The sequence below is a fragment of the Amia ocellicauda genome, chromosome 18 (assembly GCF_036373705.1).
Source record: "Amia ocellicauda isolate fAmiCal2 chromosome 18, fAmiCal2.hap1, whole genome shotgun sequence".
In the NCBI taxonomy this organism is placed as follows: domain Eukaryota; kingdom Metazoa; phylum Chordata; class Actinopteri; order Amiiformes; family Amiidae; genus Amia; species Amia ocellicauda.
Window position 1 is genome coordinate 9931372 of NC_089867.1, and position 26687 is coordinate 9958058.

Sequence of the window (26687 nt, forward strand, 5' to 3'; positions counted from 1 at the left end):
AATGGCATTTGTTAATAATCAATCAATCAATCAATCAATAATGTAATCTCGTCAAAAACTAACTCCTATCAGACTTAACCCAAAACTAAGTACAACTGCGCATTATTACCAGCTCGCTGCAGGTTCGGGTGACGGCTGCGCTCAGTGCGGCAGCTTCACCAGTGCTTGCGCAGACGCCCGCAGCTCTGCGCAGACGTGCGGAATCCCACCGATCCCATTAGCGGAGCCCTGCAGATGCGCGCAGACCTGGACAGATGAAACGCGACCAGAAGCTCCAGTTGTTGCCCAGCCCCCCTGCCCGCCTGCCCCCCCTGCCCCTCCTGCCCCTCCTGCCCCTCCTGCCCCCGGGTGCGCAGGCGGAAGTGTGATCACTCCTGTCGGGATTAAAGGGATTCTGATCAGTTTCACCAACACGCGTCTGCAGCGCAGCGCACACAGGCAGAGCCGCCGGAGCTGCACATCACACACACGGGCAGAAAGCGTGCACAGTCCCGCCGCTGGCCGTCAGATCGCAGCACGACCAGAGCAAACCCTGCGTGCATTTTCCTTCGGATCTTCCAGAAGAAACTGTGGAAAAATACAGTGCATTTTTTTTTTTTTTTTGGCTAAAGGAAGGGGGCTGCTGTTTTGCAATTACATGTGGGCTTCAATCAATCTCCCACAGATTGGCCGGCGGAGCTGCGTTGCAAAAGAAGACATTCAAAAGAAGCTCATTGCAGGCGAATCGATGCGAAGAAACTAGGAGATCACCTTACTTCTGATCAGATGCTTTGATGAATTATTTAATTGCTCCTCGGCCGACTTCGCTGCTGTTTGCCGTGCTTGGCGTGGTGGAAGGGGACCCGATGGTGGACTAGAAAGCAAGACAAACACTATTTATTGGGGGGAAAGCGGATGAAATTGTGTGCATTGAGACACTGATACCGTGTCGAGTGTGTGAAGCGCGTCGTCATGCGGTGGGGGGGGAGGATCGGAGCAGGAACCTCACGGCGAGTCTCCTATTTCGCAACAATGTTGCTGCTGCATCTCGCAGGGTTATAAAATAAACCAGTAATCAATTATGGGCACTAATTAGCGGTTTGGTAAACAAACAAAAAAAACAACAACAAAAAAACGTGGGACTGATTAATTGGATCAAATTTCGGATTTCTGAAAGGGGGGATTTACAATAATTAGGTAGATGTTTCCAAAATCCGACTGCTGTTGTGCCTCAGATGCGATAAGAAACCAGATAAATGTAAAGTAAATCCAAAATATCTGGACAATTGTATCATTCCAGCGATATTAGACACCAATGCGTGTCTGGTTGGCGTGTAAGCAAAGTACACACGTCTGTAATGGTATAATCCGTCATTGTAAATACAATTGGCAACAATAACCCTAAACGAACTAGGTGTGCAACTGTATGCCTCGATGTGACCTCTGTTTTGAGTGGACCCTGTTTTACATTAGTTGCGTTTGCAAATGGCTTCATTCCCAGACTCCGACCTGCAGACATGTCCCCTTTGCAAGGAATTGTGTGGCTCCTCAGCTCCGATCTCCTCCAACTCCTCTACCTCATCCTCTTCATCTCAGACCTCCAGCTCCTCTACCTCATCCTCCAGGAGGCTCCACGTCCTGCCCTGCCTCCATGCCTTCTGCAGGCAGTGCCTGGAAGGGCAGCGGATCCCCGGCGACCCCTTGAAACTTCGGTGCCCGACTTGTGACCAAAAGGTCTCCATATCCGAGTCCGGCGTGGACGCCTTGCCCTCGTCCAATTTCCTCTTCAGCAATCTCTTGGACGTGGTGGTGTCCTCGGAGGAGCCAAACAAGAACAGTGGCAGGAGTAACAACCACCCCCATGGGCTGATCCGGGCTCACCACCTGGGGGAACCTCAGTGTAGCTCCTGCGACGAAGGCAACCCCGCTACCTCACACTGCCTGGACTGCCAGGAGTACCTCTGCGACAACTGCGTCCGGGCCCACCAGCGGGTCCGGCTGACCAAAGACCACTTCATCGAAAGGTTGGTGGAGAGCCTGCACCTGGGGAGCCGGACCACCAACTCCAACACCCCGGTCACCCTTTCCCAGTCCTTCCACTCCAACTACTCCCTGCTGCCGGTCTTTCAAGACAGGATGAGCTTCTGCCAGCAGCACGACAGTGAGGTGAGTCCAGGCAGGAACTTCTTCCGTGCAATTTCGAGAGAGATGTTGCTACTTTGTTTCTCTGTCGTTTCAACTGTTATAATACAACTAAACATGACACTCAAGTTGTTCTATTGTTGAGGGGCAATCATTACATGCATTCATTGGTCCAGTATGATTAATGTAAGTGATTTCTCTAACAATAGAGCTGGTATGTAGGGACATGGTGTGGACATGTAGTCATGCTTACAGTTTGGAAGTTAAGTCTTTATGCCTGCAGATTGAATCCTAACATGTGGCAGCTCACTTTAAATTCAACTCGAGCATTTGCTAAATAAGCCTTACTTCATTGGGTGTGTTTTTGTGGTGGTGGTGGTGGTTGTAGCTTAAGATGAGCATGATCCTCTCTTGGCTCTGACCTAGCAAAACCTGAAAGTCCACGTCTAATTGTCCCAGGGAAGGAAAGGTCAAAGGAGTATGCGCACAACCCACCTCCTGACATTCCTGACAGATGGTGGTGGTGTGCATAGATCCAGTGACTTAAGCAGTAGAGCAACACTTCATCATGTTCGGCAGAGAACCCATCTTGGAAGGGTCTTCAAGTGGAGTTGACCTTCCTTGGGTCTCTAATTTATTAACAAATACAAGAAATGAATGTGTAATTGATTATGTATTATGATGAGCTTTATTTGGGAGAATGTAACTTTATTCCCATGCTAATTAAGTCCTTCCATTGATGGTTTATGCTCTTTTGAGGTTACCATATTCATAATTGACTTCTAGAAGAGTATTTACTTGGATGAGCATTTAAATGAAGACATTAATTAAACCAGGTTGCCTTATGGGGAACTAAATGAAAAAGCGTTTCTAGGTGGCCAATAAAAATGTGTATAATTTCTGGGCCAGAACACATTTTTATGTATAGAGGGAATCTTAAAAAGGCCAACAAGTTGTGCTCATGCTTGTTCATAACTGCCTAGCATGTGATTATTATCATTAATCATGGTCACTGATTTAAAAGGATGATCGCTGAAGTCATATCAAACTCATTGTAAATAAATCCAACCTTCATAACCACGTGTCACCGAGTTCAATCACAGCAATTTAGTTCTTGTACTATTTAGTGGACAGCACTTCTGCTTTAACTTGTATAGCCTCGAGTCTTAAACATAACTGTACATACATACACACACACACCCGAGTTCAACATTCCCTCAACATTACATTCAACGCAGCATAGGGGGAATTGTAATGACGGTGCACTTTCTTCCCTATCTATCAATATGTCAGATCTTATTCTAATGCAATCTAACCAGGCAGTATAGCGTTGTTTTCATGCTCCTTTGGCATCAACTTGTCACGACAAATCAATGTTATGTGTTTTAGAATTTATGGGGGGGGGGAGCGCCCATACTTCTGATGCTTAAATGTCTTCTAAATCTAAGATGAGCATGAACTCTTGAATAAATGCAGCTTTGGTTCTGCCAGTTGTTTGTGTGTTTTTAGCTTGTTTTCCACATAATGACAACACAACAACACCAACATTTGTATTATAAGTGGGAGAACCAGGTGCTGTGATTCAGATGAGAAGGCATTACAAGATGTTTAGTCATAACTTAAACTCTTAAGCAGTCAATCCTGAGGGGAGGACACGTCATGTGTTAGAAAGTGGTGGGTGCAACACAAGCTTACAAAATTACTTTGAGAATGATATGATTATGGCTGCACTGTGTAATTTGAGATGCAAGAGCCTGGAATGCATTTGATGCCCAAGATGCGGACAACAATGTCTCAGTCTGCATGTTTTTGTTGTTTTACTGCTCATCCTATGGAGGTATTTTGGTTAAAAGGTTCTTTAGAAGTTTCATCCAGGGCTTGTACACTGTCAAATCCTATTATCTCCTTCACCCAGTGCCCCCAATCAGTCTGTTTTGTGTGTACTATCAGTATTATAAGCAGTGAGGGCAACTAAATCCTTAAGTTGAAACAGGGCCTTAGTTCCTGCTAGGTTATCAGATGTAAAAATGCTAACCTTCTCATTTTAACTTTTAAATGGAGGTGCTGAACCCATCAGAACAGAGACTAGTGTTATTTAAATTGTACATGTGAAGCAGTATGGCGCTGAACACTTAGACAAGCAGTTAAACAAATAAAGATTTGTTCCCCAATGAGTGCAGCGCAAGTTCTTCAAGAAAAGTATGCTTTATATTATAAATTTTCAGTTACTTGAACTTAAAAGGAAATGCAATGCAAATCTAAAAGGATTAGAAAGCTCTGCAGGGTCCGGTTCTTGAAACTGTTTGATTTCAACAAATAATTCTACAGCATATGCTTCCTTACATCTTCCTCTTAGAAATCAAGTACAAAAAAAAAAAAAAAATGGCAGATGGTAATGAAAAACAAATGTATATGTTCTTCTGAATGATAACTACAAATACACAAAGGTGATTTTTTTTTTCCGTCCCCCTCCTCTTGAACAAAGACCTTCAGTTGAGCTTCAGTTGCATTGTGTATTTCACTTACATAGGTTTTCTATTCTTCGTAGGAACTGCGTAAAACTGTGTATTATGTTTTGTGTTCTCGGGTGACGGTTACGAGATGGTTAGAGCAAGGAGGACAGGATAATGTTATCATAGTCCTCTAAGGCTATGTTGTGGTTAGCTGATTAAAGAGACCATCGACTAGCTGTGTGTAAAGTGATCTGTATCATGTGCTGTAAGTAGTGGGGCTATGAGACAATCATTTAAGCAAATCGCTAGTTTTGCAGGAATATGCATCTGATCTTGTTCTTGTTCGGACATAAATCCTCTTGGAAGATGAGCTTAAACAAATGAACTGCTGACTCTCAACAATGGCACCATTGCATAACCCAGGAAAAGTAAAAACTGTGCTGGAACACTTTGTTTACCAGTTTGAATTGACTATACTAAGTGCCATACTGTATTCTGTTGATCCATATTATTCTAGCCTCCCAAGCCCCAGTATATAAATTGGCGGGGAGCCATTCACATCTGCACTGCGCATCCAAGGTAGGCTTTGCATCTGTGGAATAGAAGTGAGAAGAGAATGATTATAGGTTACAAAATACTGCATAGTCTTTAGTGTTTGTTTACCTTTGTGTTCAGTTTTAGTCTATGGTTCGACATACATTTGTTAAACTGTAAAACAACAGGAATTGATTTTGCCATTGATGGATCTTTAATAAAGCCGTTGTTGCCTTTAAATAGCCATTATTATTATTAATAATAATAATAATAATAATAATATTATTATTACTATTATTAGCATTAGCTCATTCTGTCGGCTCATCCAGGCTTCCCAACTAAAGTTAAGATTTTTGTTATTTTGTTTAGTAGGAAATACAGGCCAGCTATGAAACATGACCAAGTGCTGTGAGCTCAGTGATGGATGTTTGCCGAGATACTTGGCCATGGTTTCATATATGGTATCTCCCACTACATCAAATATAATTAACATCTCAGAAAAACAATACAACTGCTCCCTTGTCACAGAATTTGGGGGTTATGGTGTTCTGTTGCACCAGACCTTTGTGTTGCAAACCATCAGTGAAGATTTTTGTTGTTGCCTTTCTTTTAAGGTCTACTGAACGTGTTTTTTTGTTCTTTGTGTGTAGTCGATTTTCCAGCCCTTCCCCCACCTGGTCATTTTAAACTGTCACATGCCTTCCACCTTTGGCCTGTGAACAATGCACTGGTCAGCAGAAGGAGGAGTGAGTGTTTGATAGTGTGCTTTAACAAATGAGCATGCCCAGTAATCATGTAAATTTGACCCTTTGATGCAAAGAGCTTATATTGTCACTGGCCAGTTCAGCAGATGGGGCTTTTAAGATTGGCTTCAGCTGCAACTATTCTATATAGCTGGGTTCTTCAGTGTACAAAGATATCTTCTTTTGTGAAACTGAATTCATAGGTTTTAAATCTGTAGTGTTGTTTTTTGTATGTATGTGATTATGCATTTGTTTATATTTTTGCATAGAGATATTGCTAATCAAATGACTGCAAATGAGGGTTCTCTATATAACCCTTTGTACAATTTTCTATTGTATAGTCAGTCTTTATATTCTCTGCCTTCAATATGTTCACTTGGTGATGAAATGGTCATAAGAAATGCTCTTTTCTGTAGCATGGCAACAGTATATATGGAGGTTAGTTATTTGAGCTTACAGTATACAATTTTATCAAGCCTTGCAGTTGGCTTGATCCTCAGTTTAAATTGATTAGCTTCCCTGGGACTGAAAAGAGAACCAATTTTCATGGTGACTGACTACTGCGATTGTATGTAACCAATTAAGGCTTCCCGTTAACGTGAAGCCTTCGAGACATTGTATTAATACACACATGCACATGTATTTAGAGCTTTCTTTTTTTTCTTTTTTTTCTCTTCCTCCCCTCCCTTTTTATAGAGCGGCTTCCAAATTTCTCGAGTAAAGATTTTATGTTCGGATTGATTTTGAGCCACTTTCACACGAATGCGAAAGGTCAGAAAATGAAATGACAGTCTTATTACAAACCGTGAGCGCTGTTAGATTTACTGATGACGGCAAATTCCAAATGCTTCGGTTAAGCCACTGAGGAAAGGAAATGTGATGGAGCATTTACCACTGCCATCGTGATGATCGTTTTCCAACACGGTGTTAATGCTTATAGAAAGTGAAGGCAATCAAACTATTAAAGGTGATGGATGCTGAGTAGCATGAGTGCAGGTGCGACAGGAGGAAACAATAAAAGGTTGAAACCCTGCAGTGTGGCTATAAGGATACAGATTTTTATCAAAATGGAAAAATCGGTTTGCTCTTTTAAATCCTGTAGATCCGTACATCGAAATAATTGAATTGCACTCATTCAGTCTTATTTTAAAATGCACATCAGTCCGAGAAGCTTACGTGCCCTCAATGTCCACTAACGGCAGACAAAAAACGTCCTGTGCTCACATACCTGTATTTCAAGTTTGTCACCTGCAATATCTCTCCATTTCAGTTAGGCCCCTCACTTCCCTCCCCCACTCAACGGAGACGTCACTTTTTACTGATTTGAGCTCAATTATTGGTAACAGGATTGCCTTTATACAATATGGTGTTTATACAACTTCTGATGTAACTATAAGACTTTGGTATTCCAAATCAGTAGTGCTATATATTTACATTGCATAGTCCTTGAGCTGTTTTCTTTACAGCTATATATTTACATATTACCCCCTAGGTTGTGGACAATACAATACCTATTGTTTCTTGAGGAGATCTTGGGGATATCCACTTAGAAAGAAAATGGAGCTCAGTTGTTGTAGGCAAAACTCAAATGTGTAGAATGCCTAAATAATTATACCCTTGGTAGAATGGGCTCATTGACCTCCAGCAGGTTGATTTTCTGCATTGATTAGTTAGATAATGTCATATAATTGCCTATATTTGTCTTGCGTTTTATGAAAACTATCATATTAATGAAGCTTTACAAAATCCATGGCAGAATCAGTACAAAAGGACTAATCAACACACCCTCTACTGACTAATAGTATAATAATCTAATGAGGGGAAAATTATTTCCTTGGTTTCCATGGTATCTCCCACTACATAAAATATAAGTAAAATCTAAAAACAAAAAAATACAACTGCTCCTTTGTCACAGAATTTGGGGGTTATGGTGTTCTGTTGCAAACCATCAGTGAAGATTTTTTGTTGTTGCCTTTCTTTTTAGGTCTTTCGGTTTAGATTTCCTTGGTTCATCTCCTCACCATCTCACTGCTCAAGTCGTTTCAAGCCAAAACAATAAAATGTTTATTTGTCGTAGAGACTCAATTGGTATGCTACAGCAGAGTGATGTACAGTTGAATCGTACTTTCTTATTTCTTGGTAAAAGGCAGAACGGAAGCGTGCAGAGCAGGTTTTACAGTCTGCTGTATCCATGACTCATTCTACCCCTTGGTTTATTAGAGAGTGCAGGAAGTCCTTGCAAAGACGGAAGCCTGCTGGAATGCCATGATGTCAGCCTTTGGCTAGTGAGTTGGGTTGCCACACTTGCAGATTAAGAGAAACCCGATAAGAATCTCAAGGAAAATGCAACCCCTCCTCCCCCCCCTCTTCTTTTTTTGTAACAAGCCAGCTTAAGAACCGAACACAAAAGCCCTACTCCTCATTGAGTCATGGGTCTTAAATTGGTGCTATAAAAGTGAAGAATGTGTCGTTGAGTTTGTGTGGTCAGTGCTTTTGTTGATTTCCCAGAAAGTAGCTGAGGTTTGATGTGTAACCTAGGACATCCTCGCCATCTGCAGAAGTGGCTCCACAAACATACCACACTGCCGGGTGACTTAAAAAAATTCCGGCCCAGCTGGGGGTGAGGGGGATAGGAAATCCTGAATGTGAAAGGTCAAACAATAGTGTTTGTGACCAGGAGGTCTAACCCAAGCCTACTGCCTCACACCCTCAACCCCTTAATTGCTTTTGAAGGCATAATGGTCCATAAAGAGCAGTCCTAGCCATCCTGTCTCTGAGTCTACTCTTAGATCTGGCTTTAGATAGTTTCTTTTCTTCACAGGGCAGAGGCTTTTAATGGGTGGTGATTAAAACTAACACTTTCTCTTCCAAGCAAGATAGCCCATTCTACATTTGAGTATATCCCATTTGAGAAGATGGAAGTGTAGTTTTATTGATTATTTTAGTTTCTAATTCTTCTTAAACCACTGGAAGAGAACCCAGTAGGTACAGTTCTGCTGAGCCACTGAACGTGCAGCGTAGAGGATTGAATTGGAAGAATGTATGCTCTCCTTGGCAACCACTGTGTCATCTTGGCTTCACGGAGAACTTTTCACAGCTGAATTAGCCACTGCTGTCTTTGTCTGCTGCACGGGTCAGAGGCCACTAGATCAGGCCAAATGGTGGTGTTCTTTGGTATTGTGTGCCTGTACTGTAAAAATGAGTCTCAAAGTGCTTTTTCTATGGAACCGCAAATAGTACAGCCTTATAGGCCTACAGCTTTAACACGGAGGCCTGTTAGGTCAGAGCAAATGGTGAACAAAGGTTTGTCTGCTTCATATCCCCCCAGGCCAGTATGTTGAAACACGGCCCAACTGAAGATTATTCAAATTCCTCTTCAGGTATGCAAATGTAGGTGTTATTTTGAAGAAATGTAGAATGTATTATAATGATATGAATCTGAAATGCAATTTGGGGGTATACATTAGTTCACTTTTTAAAGATTGTGTCTTGGTTTGTGTCACACAACTTTTGTAATGTTTGTGTAAACTGTAAGTCACCCTGGATAATTAAATACAAAAATAATAAACTAAACTGTCAAGCAAGGCATAGATACAGTAGAAGGAAATAAATTCTGAAGCACAAACAAGATCAGTGAAAAATAATGAATTATTTGCTTGTGTGATGTATGGTCTGATGAAAGTGTAGTATAATATCCATTAAATTATGTTTGGTGATATCTGGAAATTCTTGGCAGGGGATATGAGGTTTCTCATTTATCTGTGTGGGATTGGCAATATGCAGCAGGAAATTAGTTCCTGGGGTCTTTCCAGGGACCAACTGCTTCTCTGCAAATAGGAGAACTTGTATCATTGCCTAAAGATTAGTAAAAGGAAAGGCATTTACAGGAATACATTTTATATAAATCATGATGCATATATTTCCTGGTGATCTGATCTGGCAAGATGCCGGAAATGCCACAATGCTTTATGTCGGGAGATGTGTAAAAGTTTGCTAGTGAGCAAAGAAAAGTCAAGAGATTCACAGTTGTACTACAGTTTGTATATTCATATAGATTACTGGTCAGTCTGTGGATGTCCTGTTCTTAATCTACTGAGAAAATAAATGATAAGTTAGATAAGATATTTGAACCTTTATGAAAATGAGGAACTGGGGACTGAAGATGTCTTTGGTAGTTTCTTGAGACACGGAATATTCCAAACCCTACTGATCTATAGGAAAACATACGTGCATCAGAGGAATCCTGAAATGAGTTTCCCGTTAAACCTTCAAAGATGCATCTTTACAGGCACTGTCGATGGGAGCCGAGTCTTTTTGGCTGCGTTCTAGTTTTCTTGATTTGCATCGGTCAGCTTGTTCACACCACAGGAACCATAGGAATGAAGGGTGATGGAGTAAAGGCTCCAGAAGGGATCAATCAATCCTCTATTCCCAGTTTGCTGCAAATGTCCATGAACAATTAACTCTCGTCCTCTGTCCCAGGACTATACTGTACTGTATTAGGAATGGCTTTCCTGCTTCCAGCTTTTTCTGTGTTTGTAGGATAAGTTGGTAGTATATAAAATAGAATACAATTCTCATCTAGAGGAATTAGTTTAATTTTGTGGTTAAAGGAGTTGGACAATTTTAACTATTGCAGGGAATGATTTGAGGTACAGGAAATAAACCTTTTGTGAAAGTAACATGCCTTGAATATTCCAGTACCCCCAGGTGGTCACTCTGTTTTGATGTGAGACATTACATTTGAGAACTCCTTGAGCAGCAAAAGGCTAACCTTTTAAAAGTGGGAAAGTGGAAAGGGAGGTTGTGGCAAGTGCAGGGCTTTTAAATGGATTAATCTTTTTAAGTCTGTGCTTCTTGAGATAAATGGAGTGCTTGTCAAGTTAAGTAGCTATCAAGTACTTTATTGATTTGGGTTGAATTGATCTCCGTAATGTATTGTAAACACCAACGCAATTTAACTTATAATACTGGATTAATTAACCATTAACGGATCACCCTTGAGTTCTCACAGGTAGTTTTGAGTGTTCACTTGATCTTGTTCAACTGCTTGGATTCAAGCTTTTCAGACCTTTTTGTTTAGGGGGTTAGTTTGTCATTTCTTCCCATCTTTACACTGAACTAATTGTGTCAGAATATAAGGGTTTATTTGGTTGTGCTCCGTGCTTTCTTCAGACAGACTTGGAGTTGTCTTAACCCCTTTGGACTTTTAGGATATTTTCTATGTTTCTGACAGTGTGAGTGTTTCGTCAAGACCATTACATTTGAGAGATTAGGCTACAGCTTGAGCAGCAAGTGAAACGAGTTTGATTGTCTAAATGTGTGCCTAATAAAACTATTCAGTTTGAAAACTTGAAAACATAATTGTTTCGGGGTGAGACTGGGATTTCCTTACTATATGAAGTTGTAACTATTTTGTAAGCATAAGAGTTATCAGGCGTTCTGTGACGCTCACCATTCATTTCTGCTTGTGTTCTGCAGGGTAATTGCAAGCCTTTTCAACTGGGTCATAAATCCACAGTTTTGACCTTAGACACTTCACCCTGAGCTATTCCATGCACACATGTTTTTTAATGTTGGGTGTTTATTTGTATAGGCTATGGTTTCTATTTAGAGCTTATGCTGTATAGGTATTAGAGAGAATTCCAGCTCAAGTCATAAGTCAGTATGTGAAGGGTTTTAAGGTGGGGAAACTAATGTAACACAACCTGTTAATGATGGATTTTATAAGGAAAGCACAATACTTTCAAGCTGACAAAATGCACCTTCAATTCGGTGTGCAATGTGCTTTATTATTGTAGTTCCATCTGCAATGCTATATAAACAAACTTGTTGTAATAGCAGTGTTTACCTGTTTATATTGCATTTTAGAAGGAGTAACTAAGTCACCCTATTCGGCAGATAACCTGGTGTGTAAAAAGTACCTTGTATATAAAATGTCAGACAAGTTCCTTTCTCTGAGGCAAAAAGATACAGTATATCTGATCATTAGATTAGATCATTATAGTATGTGGTGGAAGTACAAAAAGTGAAGTGACACGGACGCAAATGATGAAAAATTACTTCTGTTTTTAAATGTGAAATTCTGCTTTTCAAAGCACGCCATCGCCTTTCCCCTCTCCCATCAAAAGCATATGCAGTTTGACGGTAACGAAAAACATTTTATAATTTCTTTCATTCTAATTTTATTTTGCCATGAAGTCGGGCTATACCATCTGTCACACTGAAGAACATCCCAGCTCTCTTGCTGTGCCCCACTGGGCAGTGGAGGACCAGAGCAGATTCTGTGATTAGCCTCCAGCCGAACTCCTCTTTTGTTCTTAGATGGGGATCGCTGACAAGCTCCCCAGGGGTAAGGTCCAAACACAGCTTGTATGCAGGGGACCAGTCATCAACTTGAGTGCTGGAGACATTCAGCTTTCTTGACTGACTTATACAAAACTCTTGTTATTCAATACTCTGCATATACATATGCATACAAAGCTAGCATAGACTGGATTTCTTCAATGCCCTAGCCTATTACATCCTTGGAGTTTGCATTTCTATTCCTGAAGAATAAACAAGGTGATGCTGAGTTATTAAACAGCAGTGAATGTAATTTACATCACAATTCTACCTGTTAATATCGCTGCCCATCTTTATTGCGCCCCTCACTTTTCTTCTCAAATTGAGCACTGTAGCTTTGAAAGACTAACTGCAAAAGCACACAAACCTGTTGCCTTGGACAGCAATGTAAAAGGGTACAGGGCCAGATGGTAAAGCATGGTTTAAAGTACTTCCTTTGGGCTTAAACATGGAATTTCCTTGGTGGCAGTTTTCCTTTTGCGTTGGAAATTCTCACAAATTAGGAGAAACGATGAATAATAGTTTGATCCATTTTTAGGTGTTATGTGCTCCAGGCCCCTTTTTTCCCCCCTTACTATCTTCTTCTGGATATTTCAGTCTTACTACCTTGTTTTGGATAAATTTGCATAGTCAGATGTGTGTAACTGAAATTCTTAAATAGCTTACTTCTGCTTAATTGAAACGGTTTAAAAGACTTTGTTAAATCTGTTAAAATGCTACTCAGTGTTAGTCTTGCAGTTTGCACCCGTGAAGACTCTTCAGCTTTTGAAAGAATATAAGGTGGATTTAATAAAAACATCCCAGCTGAGTAGTAAAGTAATTATCTTTATTGTAAAAATATTGTAAAGATTACATAGTATTGTAACTGTTACATATAAATCATCCTTAAAAAGCAACCTTTTATTTTCTTTTTTTTTCCCCTAAAATGCAAACATTCCAAACCAAAGTAAATGGGGGGGGGGGGGGGGGTACTACAATCCAGACTGCATTTTTAACTCTGGCCATTTCATTTTCTTTTATATTCTTGAAGTAAAAGTACATGCATACAGCAGCTGTGCAAGTGTCAGCTGATTTCTGACAGCCTATAAACTGTACTGCAAACACAGCACAGTAAAACTTTGCACATGGACGCTGATTGCAATACACCTTTTATAGTCCGTAATTTTGACTAACTGTTACGCCGAATGTTGTAATGGTTTTTCCATATGAAATAACATCACGCATGAAGTACTTCATTTATCCTGATTTGACTATATAAAAATTAAGGTGGACAAAGTGTTCAAAAGTTGTGTTAAGTTTTTATTACATTCAATGCTTTCGTGTTATTTGGCTCAGAGCCAGAGACTTGGAGGCAGGAGGCAAATAACAGTCACTTCTAATAATCTAATAAAAGTCACTGGTGGCTATAAAGAATGCTCTGACCAGTAGGGGAGATATCCATGAAGCAACCCCAAAAGCTTTTCAGCATGCGTTTTATGACCTAGTTTTAGTCCCCGTCCCCGTCCCCCTCCTTTTTTCTTTTTGTTTTTAACTATTTTCATGTGCTTTCTTTTGGGTGCTTTGATATACTATATGTGAAAGTGCACTTAAAAAGCACTGCAGTTCTGAGAACGAAAAAAAAAAAAAGCCATATGGTTGAATGAAGTTGCTTTTGAGGTAAAATGACAGTACATGTATGCCTTCCGTCAGTGAGTGTCCATGTTTTGCAATCGAGTTTCTGTACAAACATTTTTGACTGTTAAATGTCCAGCAGTCTTGAGGTTATGCCTAGTTCCTCCTGTTCTTACCCTTTTAATGAAACAAGATTTTCTGTATGTAGGTTTTATTTTTCTCCAGACCTTACACAAAATAGGATATTTGCCTTTTGAAAAATGAAATTAACTGACATGAAAAAATGCAATTGTACCCTGACTGCAAAACGTCATCTGTCACATTTACCAATAATAAATCTGATATGATCATTCATAAGGGGAGAGGTCTGATGGGATTCTAGCACATTTATCCATTTGATTTATTGATTTATTCCTTTTCTCCAGTTTCTTAGAATGGCTGATACTTCAAAAGTCATGGTCTTGTCATGAGCCAGCCATAATCAAATGTAACCATGATATATCAAGACCCATTTTGCTTTATTTTCTGCCTTCCCATTTTACCTCAAGGTAAAGGGCTATATTGAATGGATGGGGCCCCGAGAGTGTATGCTTCTGCTGACCGATTTAACGTCTTGCCAACTAAAGAGCTTTGACCCCCGGTTTTAGTGTGTATAAGCAGATCAAAATTAATTTAAATCTCTGTGTCATTATAATAGACACCTAATATGCTGGTGACCTTGTGCACGTTGAGAGATCCCTTTTTCAGAGAAGCTTCCTTGAAAATGAAATTGGTGGAACTGAGGATTCACTGCAAGGATGGGTTCTGAAAGACTGAAAACCTTCATAGCCCGTTTCAGTAGAATTAAGACTTCCTTTTTCTTTTTTCTTTTTTTAATGCCCATGTGTCTGAAATTTCCTTTTTAAGAATTCAGAAATGTCTGGTATCTTAGAAAAACGAAAATGATGCAGCAATCTTCAGGCGTCCAAAAAACAACCTTTGTAATACGGTTTCAAAAAACGGTTTTGAAAAATTCCAAGAGTGTGGGGTCAATACTGACTCATTTGGTTTAAGTTGTCTATTTGGGATTATCCATTCTAAGGTTGGGCTGATGGTGCCAGTGAGTAATTGGGGTCTGTAGTGGTCTATATGTCGACACAAGAACAAATAAAGGAGCTAGCCAAAAAAAAAAAAAAGGTTTGGGGTCTAGGTTAGATTCCATTTTAGCCATAGTCATCTGGCTGACTCAGCATCTGTCCTGGGGGCGCTTTCGCCACTGTTAGGGAACAGTCTGGTTTTCCAATAGCCCATTTAATGTGGTAATTACATTCCATTGACTGTATTTGAAAGAAATACCTTTTATGGATTGTGCACAGTCAGAAAACAAATGTTAACTGTGTAATCGCCATCAACACTTTTTCATTCATTTGTATCTGTGTGTATGTATGTGAGGGTGATGGTGGCTGAAAAGCATGTGTTGATTTCTGTAGGCAGGAAAAGACATTTGCCATCTTTTAAAGAAATAACCAGATGCGTATCTTCGGGCCTCTTCGGTTTGAGCTACTTTGCACGATCGTAAAATTATATTTTATGCAGCACGAAAGTGATCTGCAGCGTGTCTTTGCTGTGTGAGAGGAAATTGATTTCACATGGAGGAAATACACTAATACATAGAACTATAACATGTTGCTATTCTGAGCACTGTTATAGCATATAGTCAATCTGGATACATTAACCTTCCTTGAAAGGTCACAGCTGTGGCTTTGGACAACCCCCACTGTCCTTGCATAATATTATCCAACCATCACCAGAAAACAACCTGCCTGTGACTGATCTTTTTTTTTTTTCTAAATGCCACATAGAAACTAACACCATCTTTGCAGATGTTCTAAACTGAACATTGTAGTTTTATCACAGCAGTAAACACTACTGTAAGTTCTTTAGCAAATGAGCTGCAATGACCGGCGAAGGAGTAAACTTTCATTGTGTAACTGGATGCATGTATGATTTAGGCTTTCTAACAACAACTACAGTACATTCAGTTTTAAGAAGCTATTAAGCTATATTTCCGGTGAATAGAAACAGCCCAACTAAATGTTATCCCGAGTTTTTGAGAGTTTAACAAATATCTGCTGTAGTTCCAATTAGTGTATTATGCAGTTCTATTTGAATGTATCTTTGTGATCTTAAGTGCAGTTATATATCAAGTGTGATCTTTTTGGTGGTCCTTTGTGCTAATCTGTCCTTTCTTTTTGAATTATGTATTTTTATCCCGTTTCCTGCCGGTCTTCAGTGGGTTATGTAATTGTGAGGATGCTTAAACTGATGACAGACTACTGGTGTTGATTTCCCAGTGCATGTGCAAATCCAAAACATGCCTGTACCACGTGCAATCACATTTGGCAGTTGATCAAAGTGTTTTTTTGTTTAATCCTTTTTTTGGGGGAGGGCACAGCTTTGGGGGCATACCTGAAGTCTGACTCATTTTATAGTAATGTTTTCTACTATCCCTGTGAAAAGTAACATGTTCAGGAAACTGATATTCCTTGCATTTCTGCCCTGAATCCTCGGCACTGAAGTTGCAGGGAGCTTTAGACTAAAGCGTTCACGTGAGCTGCTTTCATTGATTTTGTTTTTCATGGAAAACTGAGAATTCCTCTCCCAGTCCCTGAGCTGATGTGTAGCTTTCTCCACTCTATTCATGCTGGTTGAACTAAAGGATGTCACGTGGGAAATATACTATCCAGCTGATATTGTTTTGCTTCCTCAGTTTAACCAATGGGAGTGTGAAACCAGTCCACACCTCCCAGCAGTTTCCACTGCAAGTTTCAAAACATTAATCTCATTCAGCTGTGGGGTCCAAAGAGTGGTGAAAAAGGGGAAACAAGTAATTGATATAAAGGCTGTACAACATCTCTCAGGACATTAAAGTTCTTTTTTTTTCCTGGGGAGATTTGGCAGTTGTTTATATGATTGTCCAGTCAGACCACTGCAGTTCCAGTAGTAATGGGAGACTTATTGGAAACTAAAGACTTGTTTTTAATGCTGCGTTCATCCTGGGCACATTTGTAAAGTTATTAATGTGGAGTGAGTCATTGACATTCTCAGACTGTGCTTCAGCTTCTTTAATAACTTTACCTTAATGTAAATCGATAAGACCATTCACCTGCCATTAAATGCAGAAACCATATTACCTAAAGGTAAGATAGGGCCTGGAACATTAGAGCTAATGGTTGATTGGTCCTTTGACAATAAAGTAGGCAAAGGAGTATTCTCAAAAGATTATTACACACCTTGCCAGCCCCTTCGGCCACTGTGTGTAAAATTCTGTAACGCCACTTCTGCCAGGCATAAAGGCTAACAATGTGACTTGCTCTGAAAAACGTTTGTGTGTAGATGTATGTAATATGTGTTAAAGGGATATTCCTAAAAAAATATATATATATTCAATCATTCAACTGTGTTTTTCTTAAATTGATCATCTAAACTGACAGAGAAAATGTGACTGAATGACGAGTCTGGTGTGTATTACCTAAAACCTCAAATGAATACCTCAGGAGTTGAAAGTACAAATTGTCCTCTTCTGTAAGTGTTCATACATGACTATCATGAGACAGAAATGAAATGCAACATAAAAACATCTACATTCTTTGAGTCTTGTAAAACTAATTTTTGCGATCCTCCCACGCACATTCTAGCCCATGGCGATGAAATTGTTTTTGTTTGTGTTCTCATGAGTTCCTTTAGCCTGTACCCATCCACTGGAGAAAACGGAAGGTTTTAACACGGCCTTTTCCTTCCTCGTCTTTCTTTTCGCAATGCTTTTGTTGCTTATTGCCATGGTTGGCTTCTGTAGAGTATAAACATTAAGCTTCCTTAAATCAACGCGGTGTAGGAACTCATTTAATGGTGTGCAATAAAGCTGATTCAGTCCAGAATTCAGGAGAGACTTAATCTAAAGAAACCTATTTTTCTTTGACCGCCGTGGAATAATATTGGGAAGGGTTGTGTGTTTCTAAACTTCATAAAACCCATTTGTGAGGCTGGAAAAGCTAACGTTATTTTGTATGATGCGTAACGTGACCTAAAAGGGGCTCTTGTCATACAACTAACATGATAGTAAAGCTGTCAAAAAAAAAAATTGAGCCTTAAGTTTCAAGAGCTCAGGCAGAGTTCAGACTCTCGGGTAAAGTGTAAACAAAGCAAATGCTGTGGCGTCCATCTTACCTTTTGCATTTACCTGCAGTGGGATTGTTCTCCTGTCAGACAATAGCCATTTGCTATGAATTAATGTGTGTCCTGGAACAGACATGTTGTGCATTTCTTGTTAGGATCCTTGTCATACACCCAGTTATGGGAACCACTTAATTCACTTTGTCCTCAATTACTGGTGGCCCCTTGACCCACTTAATAACTGTTTGGAGGTCTTTGATCGACCCATCATGGCCAGTGCTTCAGCAGTATTAATCATTTCCTTTTGACCTTCTGCAGGTTTCCTAACATGTTGCATTGATTAAACTCTAGGGGGATACACACACACGCATGTAAAACATGTTATATTGACCTTGATTCCGAAGAACGTACGAAGAGCTTTGATCAGAGAAACAAAGTCATAAGGTGTTATTGCTTGTAATTTATTAACTTCACCCCCCCCTCTTACTTTTGATGTTCTCTTTTTGATGGAAATATTATAATTTGGCTATTATCCTTTGTTTACGTTGCACTTCAACTAGGTGTCGTCTTTGTGTAACGCATCAATTAACTTTTGAGGATTGGGTCAAACCAGTAATGGTACAATATTTTAACTTTTAATAATTCTCCAGTACGATACAATAAATAAAATGAAATGGTGCAAAATAAGACTGGGAGAAAGAGAGGCAAAGCAGGTTTGCTATAGAGCTAGAAATCATTAAAGTGGGTCAGAAGTGCCAGGCCCAGTTTTCAAGGTACTAATAGTGTGGTGTTGTATTATTTATTGTTATAGCTGTACTGTAAATTGTGTTCTAGGTCACTAATGTAAGCATTTTGGACGGTCTGGTTACATTTTGTGTTTTTTTTAAGCTGCAATTGGTGAAAAAACTAAAAAGTGACTCATCAACCTGAATAACTTGGCACAACCGTGTTGCTCAATTTATTCATCTTGTTATAGTCCTTTAGTGTAAATAATGTAAATAATAAAGTATGAATTAATCATCTAAGCAGTCTTGTTAAAAAATAGACCTGAAAGCAATTTTTTTAATTGGTGTGTTTGAGTACATTGAGCCTATTATTTCATGAGCATGGGCCTAATGAACCAAGAATCTGAACCCGTTTCTGATCAGAGTCTGTGATTTAACTAGGTACAAGTAATCGGATTTAATAATCCTCCCCATCAATTTGTAATGATTTTTTTTAAAGCCTTAAAAAACAGTTGGAATTTAAAGGTTGAAGACTGTCCAACAGTTTAGAAAAAGGCTTGCCTAAGTTGTGTACAGTACCAGGTTTGTTTTATCAATGCAAAAGGCAGTAAATATCTCCGTACTCTTCGCACATGTGCCTTTGGGGGTGAAAAAAATGGAAATTATAGCCAGTTTGGATTGGGAACTCTGCAATGGGTGCAGTACTGCAATTAGAATATATATTTGGCAAATGCAGCAGTGACAGATTGGACTGTGATAAGGACTATATTGCGCTTATATATAATGATGGATATTTGGACGTTTAACGGCTTGGTACAGATGGTTCCAGTGAAATACTGGTAGAGATCTAATTAAGGTTTCATCTGGCCCTGTGGCACAGTTTAGTGCTGTCAAGGCTTCGCACTGTTGTGGGATTACTAATTTAATGGAATGCCTACTGCTCTATGGTTATTTTCAATGAAGGCTTAATGCGGTACATGGTATTGGTCCCTTGCCTGTAATTCATGATTTCCCTTCCCAATCTGCAGGGATTCGCCCATTTACCATTGTGTCCGCCCTGCATGAACTGGATGTCCTAAAGTGGTTTGGCTACATAACTGATGGGGGTGGGGTTCCATTGGCTGAGAACAAAGCTTTTGCTTGACTTTTTTTACCCTGTCTTCATCACACGTTTGCCCCCATTCTCATTTAAATGGTGCTACTGTGAAAGGTTAAGGCATTCGATCCAGCTGAATTACAGGAAATTTATGTACCAAAACTACAAAACGTCCTGCTTTGCCGCACGCTGCTCTCCATTTTGGAGTCCAGATCACTGTGGCGAAGTGTACCCACAGTGGCTTTTGTGTGTTGATTCATTTCACTTCTCAGCCACCATACAGAGCTGGTTTTCTTCAGCATCTTCTGTTCAAACCAAACATGAAATTAGAATTTTAGCATGTCAGTTATATTGCTAATAAAAGGCAATACATCTAAAACATTTGATTATGCATTAAATACACATTTTGAATTCTATAGAATACATAAATATAGTGTAGGCTAACTCATAATTGACTGGTAGACTGAAATGCAGTTGATGTCTATGATTATCTGGGGTGGGCTATATTATTTGGGTTATATATAAAGACAGCCTGGATAATACTGTATATATATATATATACTGCTTAGCATCTCTCCAGGACCTATTTGCTGTGACCCACAGTTCCCTGCTGCACACAGCCAGTGCCACAAACCTGTAGAATAGTAATATAGTATGTTGGACACAAGCCAAATGCATATGTCATCAAACCTATACAACATCAGCCCAGTGAAAAGCATGGGCAAAATCCTATGGGAAAGAAAGACTTTAATGTATGTTTTAAGGCTATATACTTCAATCTATTATGAGTAAGGTGATACAGCAGAGTCAATATATTGACATTATTTGAAGACCACAGCTAAGCGAAGTAACCTGGAAGGAACTCCATTTTATTGCTGTAGTCTTTAGAGATTGCAGAGTTTGTTGAGGAAGAAAGGGTTGAATAATTTACTTGGTGCTGTTTTACTTTTTTTAAATATGCCTGAACCAAAACAATGATTAATTAAGATAGCTCCTGACAAAACACTCTGTGATTTGAAAAGCCCACATTCCTCTAGCGAGACTAACTTATTTCTGAGGACACAATGCAAGGGAAATGGTGAAAGCTATTAATCGCACTGAAGCCGAACCATCTTGTAAATGGAAAGGGTAGCCTGCATTTTTTTGGATATCTTTATTAAAGCTCTTGATTTAAGTTTTGTCTTTATTGCACACCATGAGCAAAGCAGGATATGTAAACCATAGCAGTCACAATACCTTTAATTGGACAAACCTGAAATTGGGGGGCTTTATTGGGCTATTCCATTGCATGAAATAACTGCTTTGGAGAACCTTCTGGGTTTTACAGCAGCAGCTGAGGCCTCCGACTTAGCCGAATGGTTAATTAAATGCCTTTCATTTGACAATGAGAGTAAATTGTTCATCCTGTGACCCCAAGGGCCCAAGCACAAAATGAAATCCAGATATATTTGAGAAATGTCCAACTGCTCTGCAAAATTCAATGGGGCTAGAATGGCTCAAAACTCAGAGAACCTCAGCTTTTTTGTTGATTTTTAGAGCTGGCATGAAGATGTTTTGAGGAGGTATATTGAGGTTTTACCCTGGTTTGCTCAGCACAGACAGTATGTATGTTGGAAGCAGCTTAGGTGCTGCTTTTTCCCCCCTTCTGAAAAGCATGCATCTAATCTCTGTAGCGGTGCTATTAACATAAGTGATTATCTGCTGAAGGTGGACTCTGGGGGGGCTAAAACAATGAGTGGCAGTTGGAAATTAATCAACAGGAATGTGATTCTTTGGTGGGGGGGGGGGGGGGAAGAAACTGACCACTAGGGAAACTTGTGTTTTTATTTAGTTGATAAAACAAGAAATAAAGTAGTGGGGTTTGATTAGAAAACTGCAGTGTAGGTCAGGGGGGAATTCTAGCTGGCTGTTCATTTTATCACCAAGCTGTCGGGCAAAGACATTGCGGGTGATAAGGGCCCTTTAGAAGAAATGTCTGGTTTGGAGAGCATGTGAAAAAGGGTGTGAGATAATCATTGACCTGCTTTTGCTCCTGCGTAGTTCTGTGATGTTTTGTTTCAGTTGCTTCATTCTCCATGGTATCTGCATTCCTCCCTTTTGTTCCAGACTAACCCTGGAATTTTGAAAATGTTTGGCAGGAAAGGATGGGGAGGGGGAGAGTAAGGGGGTAGGGTTGGTGGGACCCGGGGGAGGGTTGGGATAGGGGGTTCAGAGTTTTGCGTGAGAAGCCATTCAATACCAATGGATTGATTGTTGGGGGCCTCCCATAGGGATTCGGTTTCATTCTTCCCAACACCCACAAACTGAGTCCCTTCACATTTGAAGAGCAGATTGAATGGCACCTGGGAAAGAATATGTGACTCTTCCCCCCTCCTTTCTCTCCTACCATCTCCACTTCTTTACCCAGGCTAGATTAGGACATATGGAGTTATTTATGATGACCGTGTTTTTGACTATCTGTGCCATTGACTCTACATTTAAATTCCATCAAGGCGATGACTTGGGGACTTTGCCTGTGAGGGTGATCTGTCAATGCGAATACATTTTTAAAGAAAGCAAATACACAGGGAGACAGCTGGGGTACTGAATCAGGAATTCTACGCAACTATTAAACTATTAAAACATAATAAATCCTACTGCATACCACATTTTATTTTCATTATTGCTCCATGACCAAGAGATGCATGCTAGTTTAAAGTAAGTTATTTTGAACAGACAAAACCATAACCATTCCCCATTTAGTTTGTATGGTTTGTGTAGCTTGTTGGGTACAAAAGCATTATATATAGTTCTGAATTTCATGAAATGCTCTTCTTCTCTGGACTGGGAGCAATTTGATTTATTGGCGGTTTCAAACCAAGATGTGCATGTACGGTATATAGTTAATGTCTGTAATTCGCAAATCCACATGGAGGGATCCTTTAAAAAAGAGAAACCTCCTATTATGGCATTAGCTTCATATGAAATTTAAATGGCTTCAAGTAATACATTACAGACGATTAGTAGAGGGATGTTTCTATTTGTCCCAGCCTTCTTGGTGAATGGGTAAATGCCTGCAGTGTGCATATCATTTGTAACGGGACACTGTCCAAGGCAGTAAAGGAAATCTGGATATGAATCCTGCTACATGGAACCAGAAATCAATTTCCCACACATGGCACATTTGACCATGTCAAGACAATTACCCTAAAATGGTGGCATAATTAGAGGGGTTGTGTGTATGTGTGCTACTCTCCCATTTCTCTGCCTTCAGTTTAATTTTATTCAAGTTTCCAAGTGAGAGACAAAATTACTCCATTACCTGGAGTAAAACCACAAAACTAATACTTGAGAGATGTTTTTCCTTCTATTTTAAGCAACTGAATAATACACATTACAATAAAAGCCAACAAGTAACAGTTTGTTTTTTATATATCTAATACATTTCTAACAATTATTCCCCATTACACCCAGTATTTGTGTAGCAAATAGTTTATTAATTTTAACATCTGAATTATTATTATTTTCCTTGTCTAGGTGTTTCGGTTCTTCTGTGACACCTGCTCGGTGCCTATCTGTAGGGAGTGCAGCATGGGAAGACATGTCGGCCACAGTTTCATCTACCTCCAAGATGCCGTCCAGGACTCCAGGGCCATCACCATCCAGCTGCTGGCAGACGCACAGCAGGGCAGGCAGGCTGTTCAGGTACCCCCGGGTTTGCAATGGTTTTATAGGTCACCGTCCCCTTCTACCTATCACAGTAGGCCACTGAAGAGGCCACTCCCCGTGTATGTGGTGGCTGAGTGTACAGGAGCAGTAGGGAGCCAGCTGCCAGGCATGCTCAAACTATCATTTGACAGTAAAAACAAGGCAATTTGAGAGGTGTTGTGTTCCTTAATCTTCTTGCTACAGATTGGACTAACACTGAGTGACGGTTAAGATGCAACAAAACAAGGATGGGTACAGAGCCATTCATAATACAAGTGTTTTGCTCATCTGTTCATGTGTCCTGTCCCTCCACTGAGATTGCATTTGGAGACGTACATTTTTGAATATTGGACTCCTCGGTGGACATTGTCAGGTACATTTCAGTATTTTGATCAGTTTTGTTGTGTTTTAAGCAGCAGTCCAGAACCAAAATAGAAGCTAACTATTGAAATGATCTTGATTTGGCAAATGGTTTATTAAAGGATTGGTGAGGGGCTATCGTTTTCAATGCCTTTAACTTTTTTGAAAGGAAATCCATGTCTTCAAAGTAACTTCAAAATAAAGAACAGTATTGTGTGTCTCATAAGCATAAAACCTTATTAGCAGAAAGAATCCCGACTCTTGCTCTATTGTGCAAATGGCAATTTCTTCTGTTCCATTAAAGCAATAGGGAAAAAAGAGGGTGGTGGGGGGGCACTCACGAAGGGGATGGAGTAGCAGTTTTGTGTGAGTGGCATTTCTGAAATTGAATCAAGAGCTTTCAAAAGGCCTGTGCAAATGAGGTGATTTTCCAATGGCATCGAGGTTGGCACCCCCCCTGCTTCCACTCTGAAGAAAGGGGAGCTGTGGCGGCCGCTGGGTCGCCTGACAGTTTGTATTCAGGGGGCTGATTGCTGAAGCAGGATGGATCATTAGCAGAACACAGAGGAAGTGTTTCTGTCATCTTCTGACTTCAAAGGCCTTCAGGGAAAGAGGAGAGGAACGGTTGGTGGCTGGAAAGCGGCCATTTGTCCTGTTCAAATAAGAGCTGCGGCAGATAGGCCTCACATAAGCCTGTTGGCAAAGAGATAAGAAGCGTCCAGCTGTGAAGGGAAAGGGGTGTAGGAGGGGGCAATTGAAAGGAATTTAGGGAGAAAGGGTTCTCCTCATGGGGGTGCAATCTTCTTTTTTTTTTTTTACCACCACATCTCCCTCACACACACACACCCACCATGGCATCTACACACATTGTTTACCTTTTCAAATGTAAGTAGGTGCCACAAGAGCCTCCTGCAAGGCAATGCTTATGTCCTGGAGAGAGGTTTAATAACACTTGAAGAAAAAGGTTCTAAAAAAATGTAAACCTTGTTATTGATATACTATGAGGTCCTGTCTTAAAGGAAATATACTCCTAAGCCATGTTGCTCATTATACCATGCCTAAAAAACCCTCGAGCATGTGCAAATTGTCAATACAGAAACAAATTACTGGTTACTTATTATTTGGTTTAATGGAATGTGTACCCATTAGCTTTGTTTTAAACTTTTTATTTGGGATAATCTTTGTATTATATATTATATTATTTCAAACATTTCAATCCGTTTCATTGCTAACTTCTCTATTAATCTTATTTCTTTAAACATTTGGAATAGATTCCTTCTTAACACTCCCATAACAAATCATAGGGTTAATTTTCTCCATTTTCCTTTTTTCTGGTCTTGTGCTTTAATTTGAGAAGAAAGCTCAATGCCAGAGCATAGCCCCCCCCCTACTTCCCTAACCCTGTGACCACCCCCAGTTGTCCACTGGTGCCCCTGAATGGGAAAGGATGGCACACAGTGGTACACAGGCTTTAATGCTCAGAGGCCCTGCGCTGGAATTAGCTAATCCTTTTATTCCACTGGGCTAAACAACGTACCAGACCCTGCGTCTCAAACCATTACTCTAAAAGAAGTAACCCCCGCTTTATTGGCTTACAAACGCATGCTGAAGTTAAACAATGCCAAGGGGGCTAACCCGAAAACTATTCCAATGAAAGGCTTGGAGCTGTAAATGCCTCGAATCACCAAATCTCATTTGTCGGATTTCGGTGGCTCTGCTGTTTGTTTTTAACCCACCCCCCCCCCCCCCCCCCATCTACTAAGCATTTGGCATGTGATTTAACATTTACAGTTGAGGGGGGGAACTCGCCGACATCTATACCAGAGTGGAAGCCCTTGGAAATATGAAAAATATAATGTCTGTGTTGATTTTGAAGTGTAATTCCAAAGGCAAATGGATCCTTGATAATCAGACGGACAGATAATCTGTTTTGCGTGTCAAAATCTGGCTGGCACCAGTTTGTTTTGAAAGTGTACAACTCATGGGTTTCCCATAATACATCTCGAGTGAGATGAGCAGTAGAATATAGCCGAGACCTGGAAGCCTAATCCCCAGTGGTCAAGCTTTGAAGTTACTTGAGACATGAACAGGTTTCAGGCGGTTCTCCCCTGCCAGATGCTGTACCATGAAGAATATCTTAACCTTTTGATTTGGTCCCCATGGAGTAAACCACCCCAGCATGTAAACAAACCACATTAGCTCCCCTGTCAGCAAATTTCCGCCCACTGCTCAAGGTATTATCTCGCATGAACTTTGACCCTGAACTTGTGACCCACAGTACTGCCAGAGCTTCCAAATCCCATCTTTGATTGGTTGCCTTCTCCCCACCCCCACCCTTGCTCTTTATGTCCTTTTAAGAAAGACCTAGAACCTCTAACATTGATGCCAGGAAATCACGTTTGTTCATACTGAATTGTGTAAAAGTCTTGTATTTTCATTATTTGTAAAGTGGGGTCAAATGAGTAGACTTTATAGTAGCCCAAAATGTTTTTTTCTATTTAAGGAAAAGCTAACTTGGCCATTGAAAGATGTGATGTGAAACGAGAGAGCACAACAGCCAATTTGTGGTGTGTTGGGCTATGAGTTTGAGGTTTGACAGAGGTTTAAAGCAGTATTTGTTTTCAAGCTGCTTTCAGGAAGAAATAGCGTCCATTTTGAAAGTCAGTATTTAATTTTACTTAATTTCATCAGCATGAAGTGAAGACCCAGAGCTAAATAAGATATTTTGGTCTTTGAGTTTGGATTTCAGCTCTACATGAGGAAGCTCTGCCATAGTGTGATTTATGAATAAAAAAAAAACCTTCCCCATAATCCTTTAGAAGTGTGCAATTGCAAAATGTTTGTAATGGGGGGAGGGGGG

At 40.1% G+C, this 26687-nt stretch overlaps 1 protein-coding gene across 1 annotated transcript in view; it reads left to right on the forward strand.

Moving 5' to 3' along the window:
* Positions 1–374: 374 nt before the first annotated feature.
* trim71 (tripartite motif containing 71, E3 ubiquitin protein ligase) overlaps positions 375–26687 on the forward strand; it is a 40299-nt gene continuing 13986 nt past the window's right edge. The window contains exons 1-2 of the mRNA XM_066691608.1: positions 375–2145; positions 23297–23464. Of these exons, the coding sequence (XP_066547705.1) occupies positions 1465–2145; positions 23297–23464 (849 nt within the window). The 5' untranslated portion in view covers positions 375–1464. The remainder of the gene's footprint in view (positions 2146–23296; positions 23465–26687) is intronic.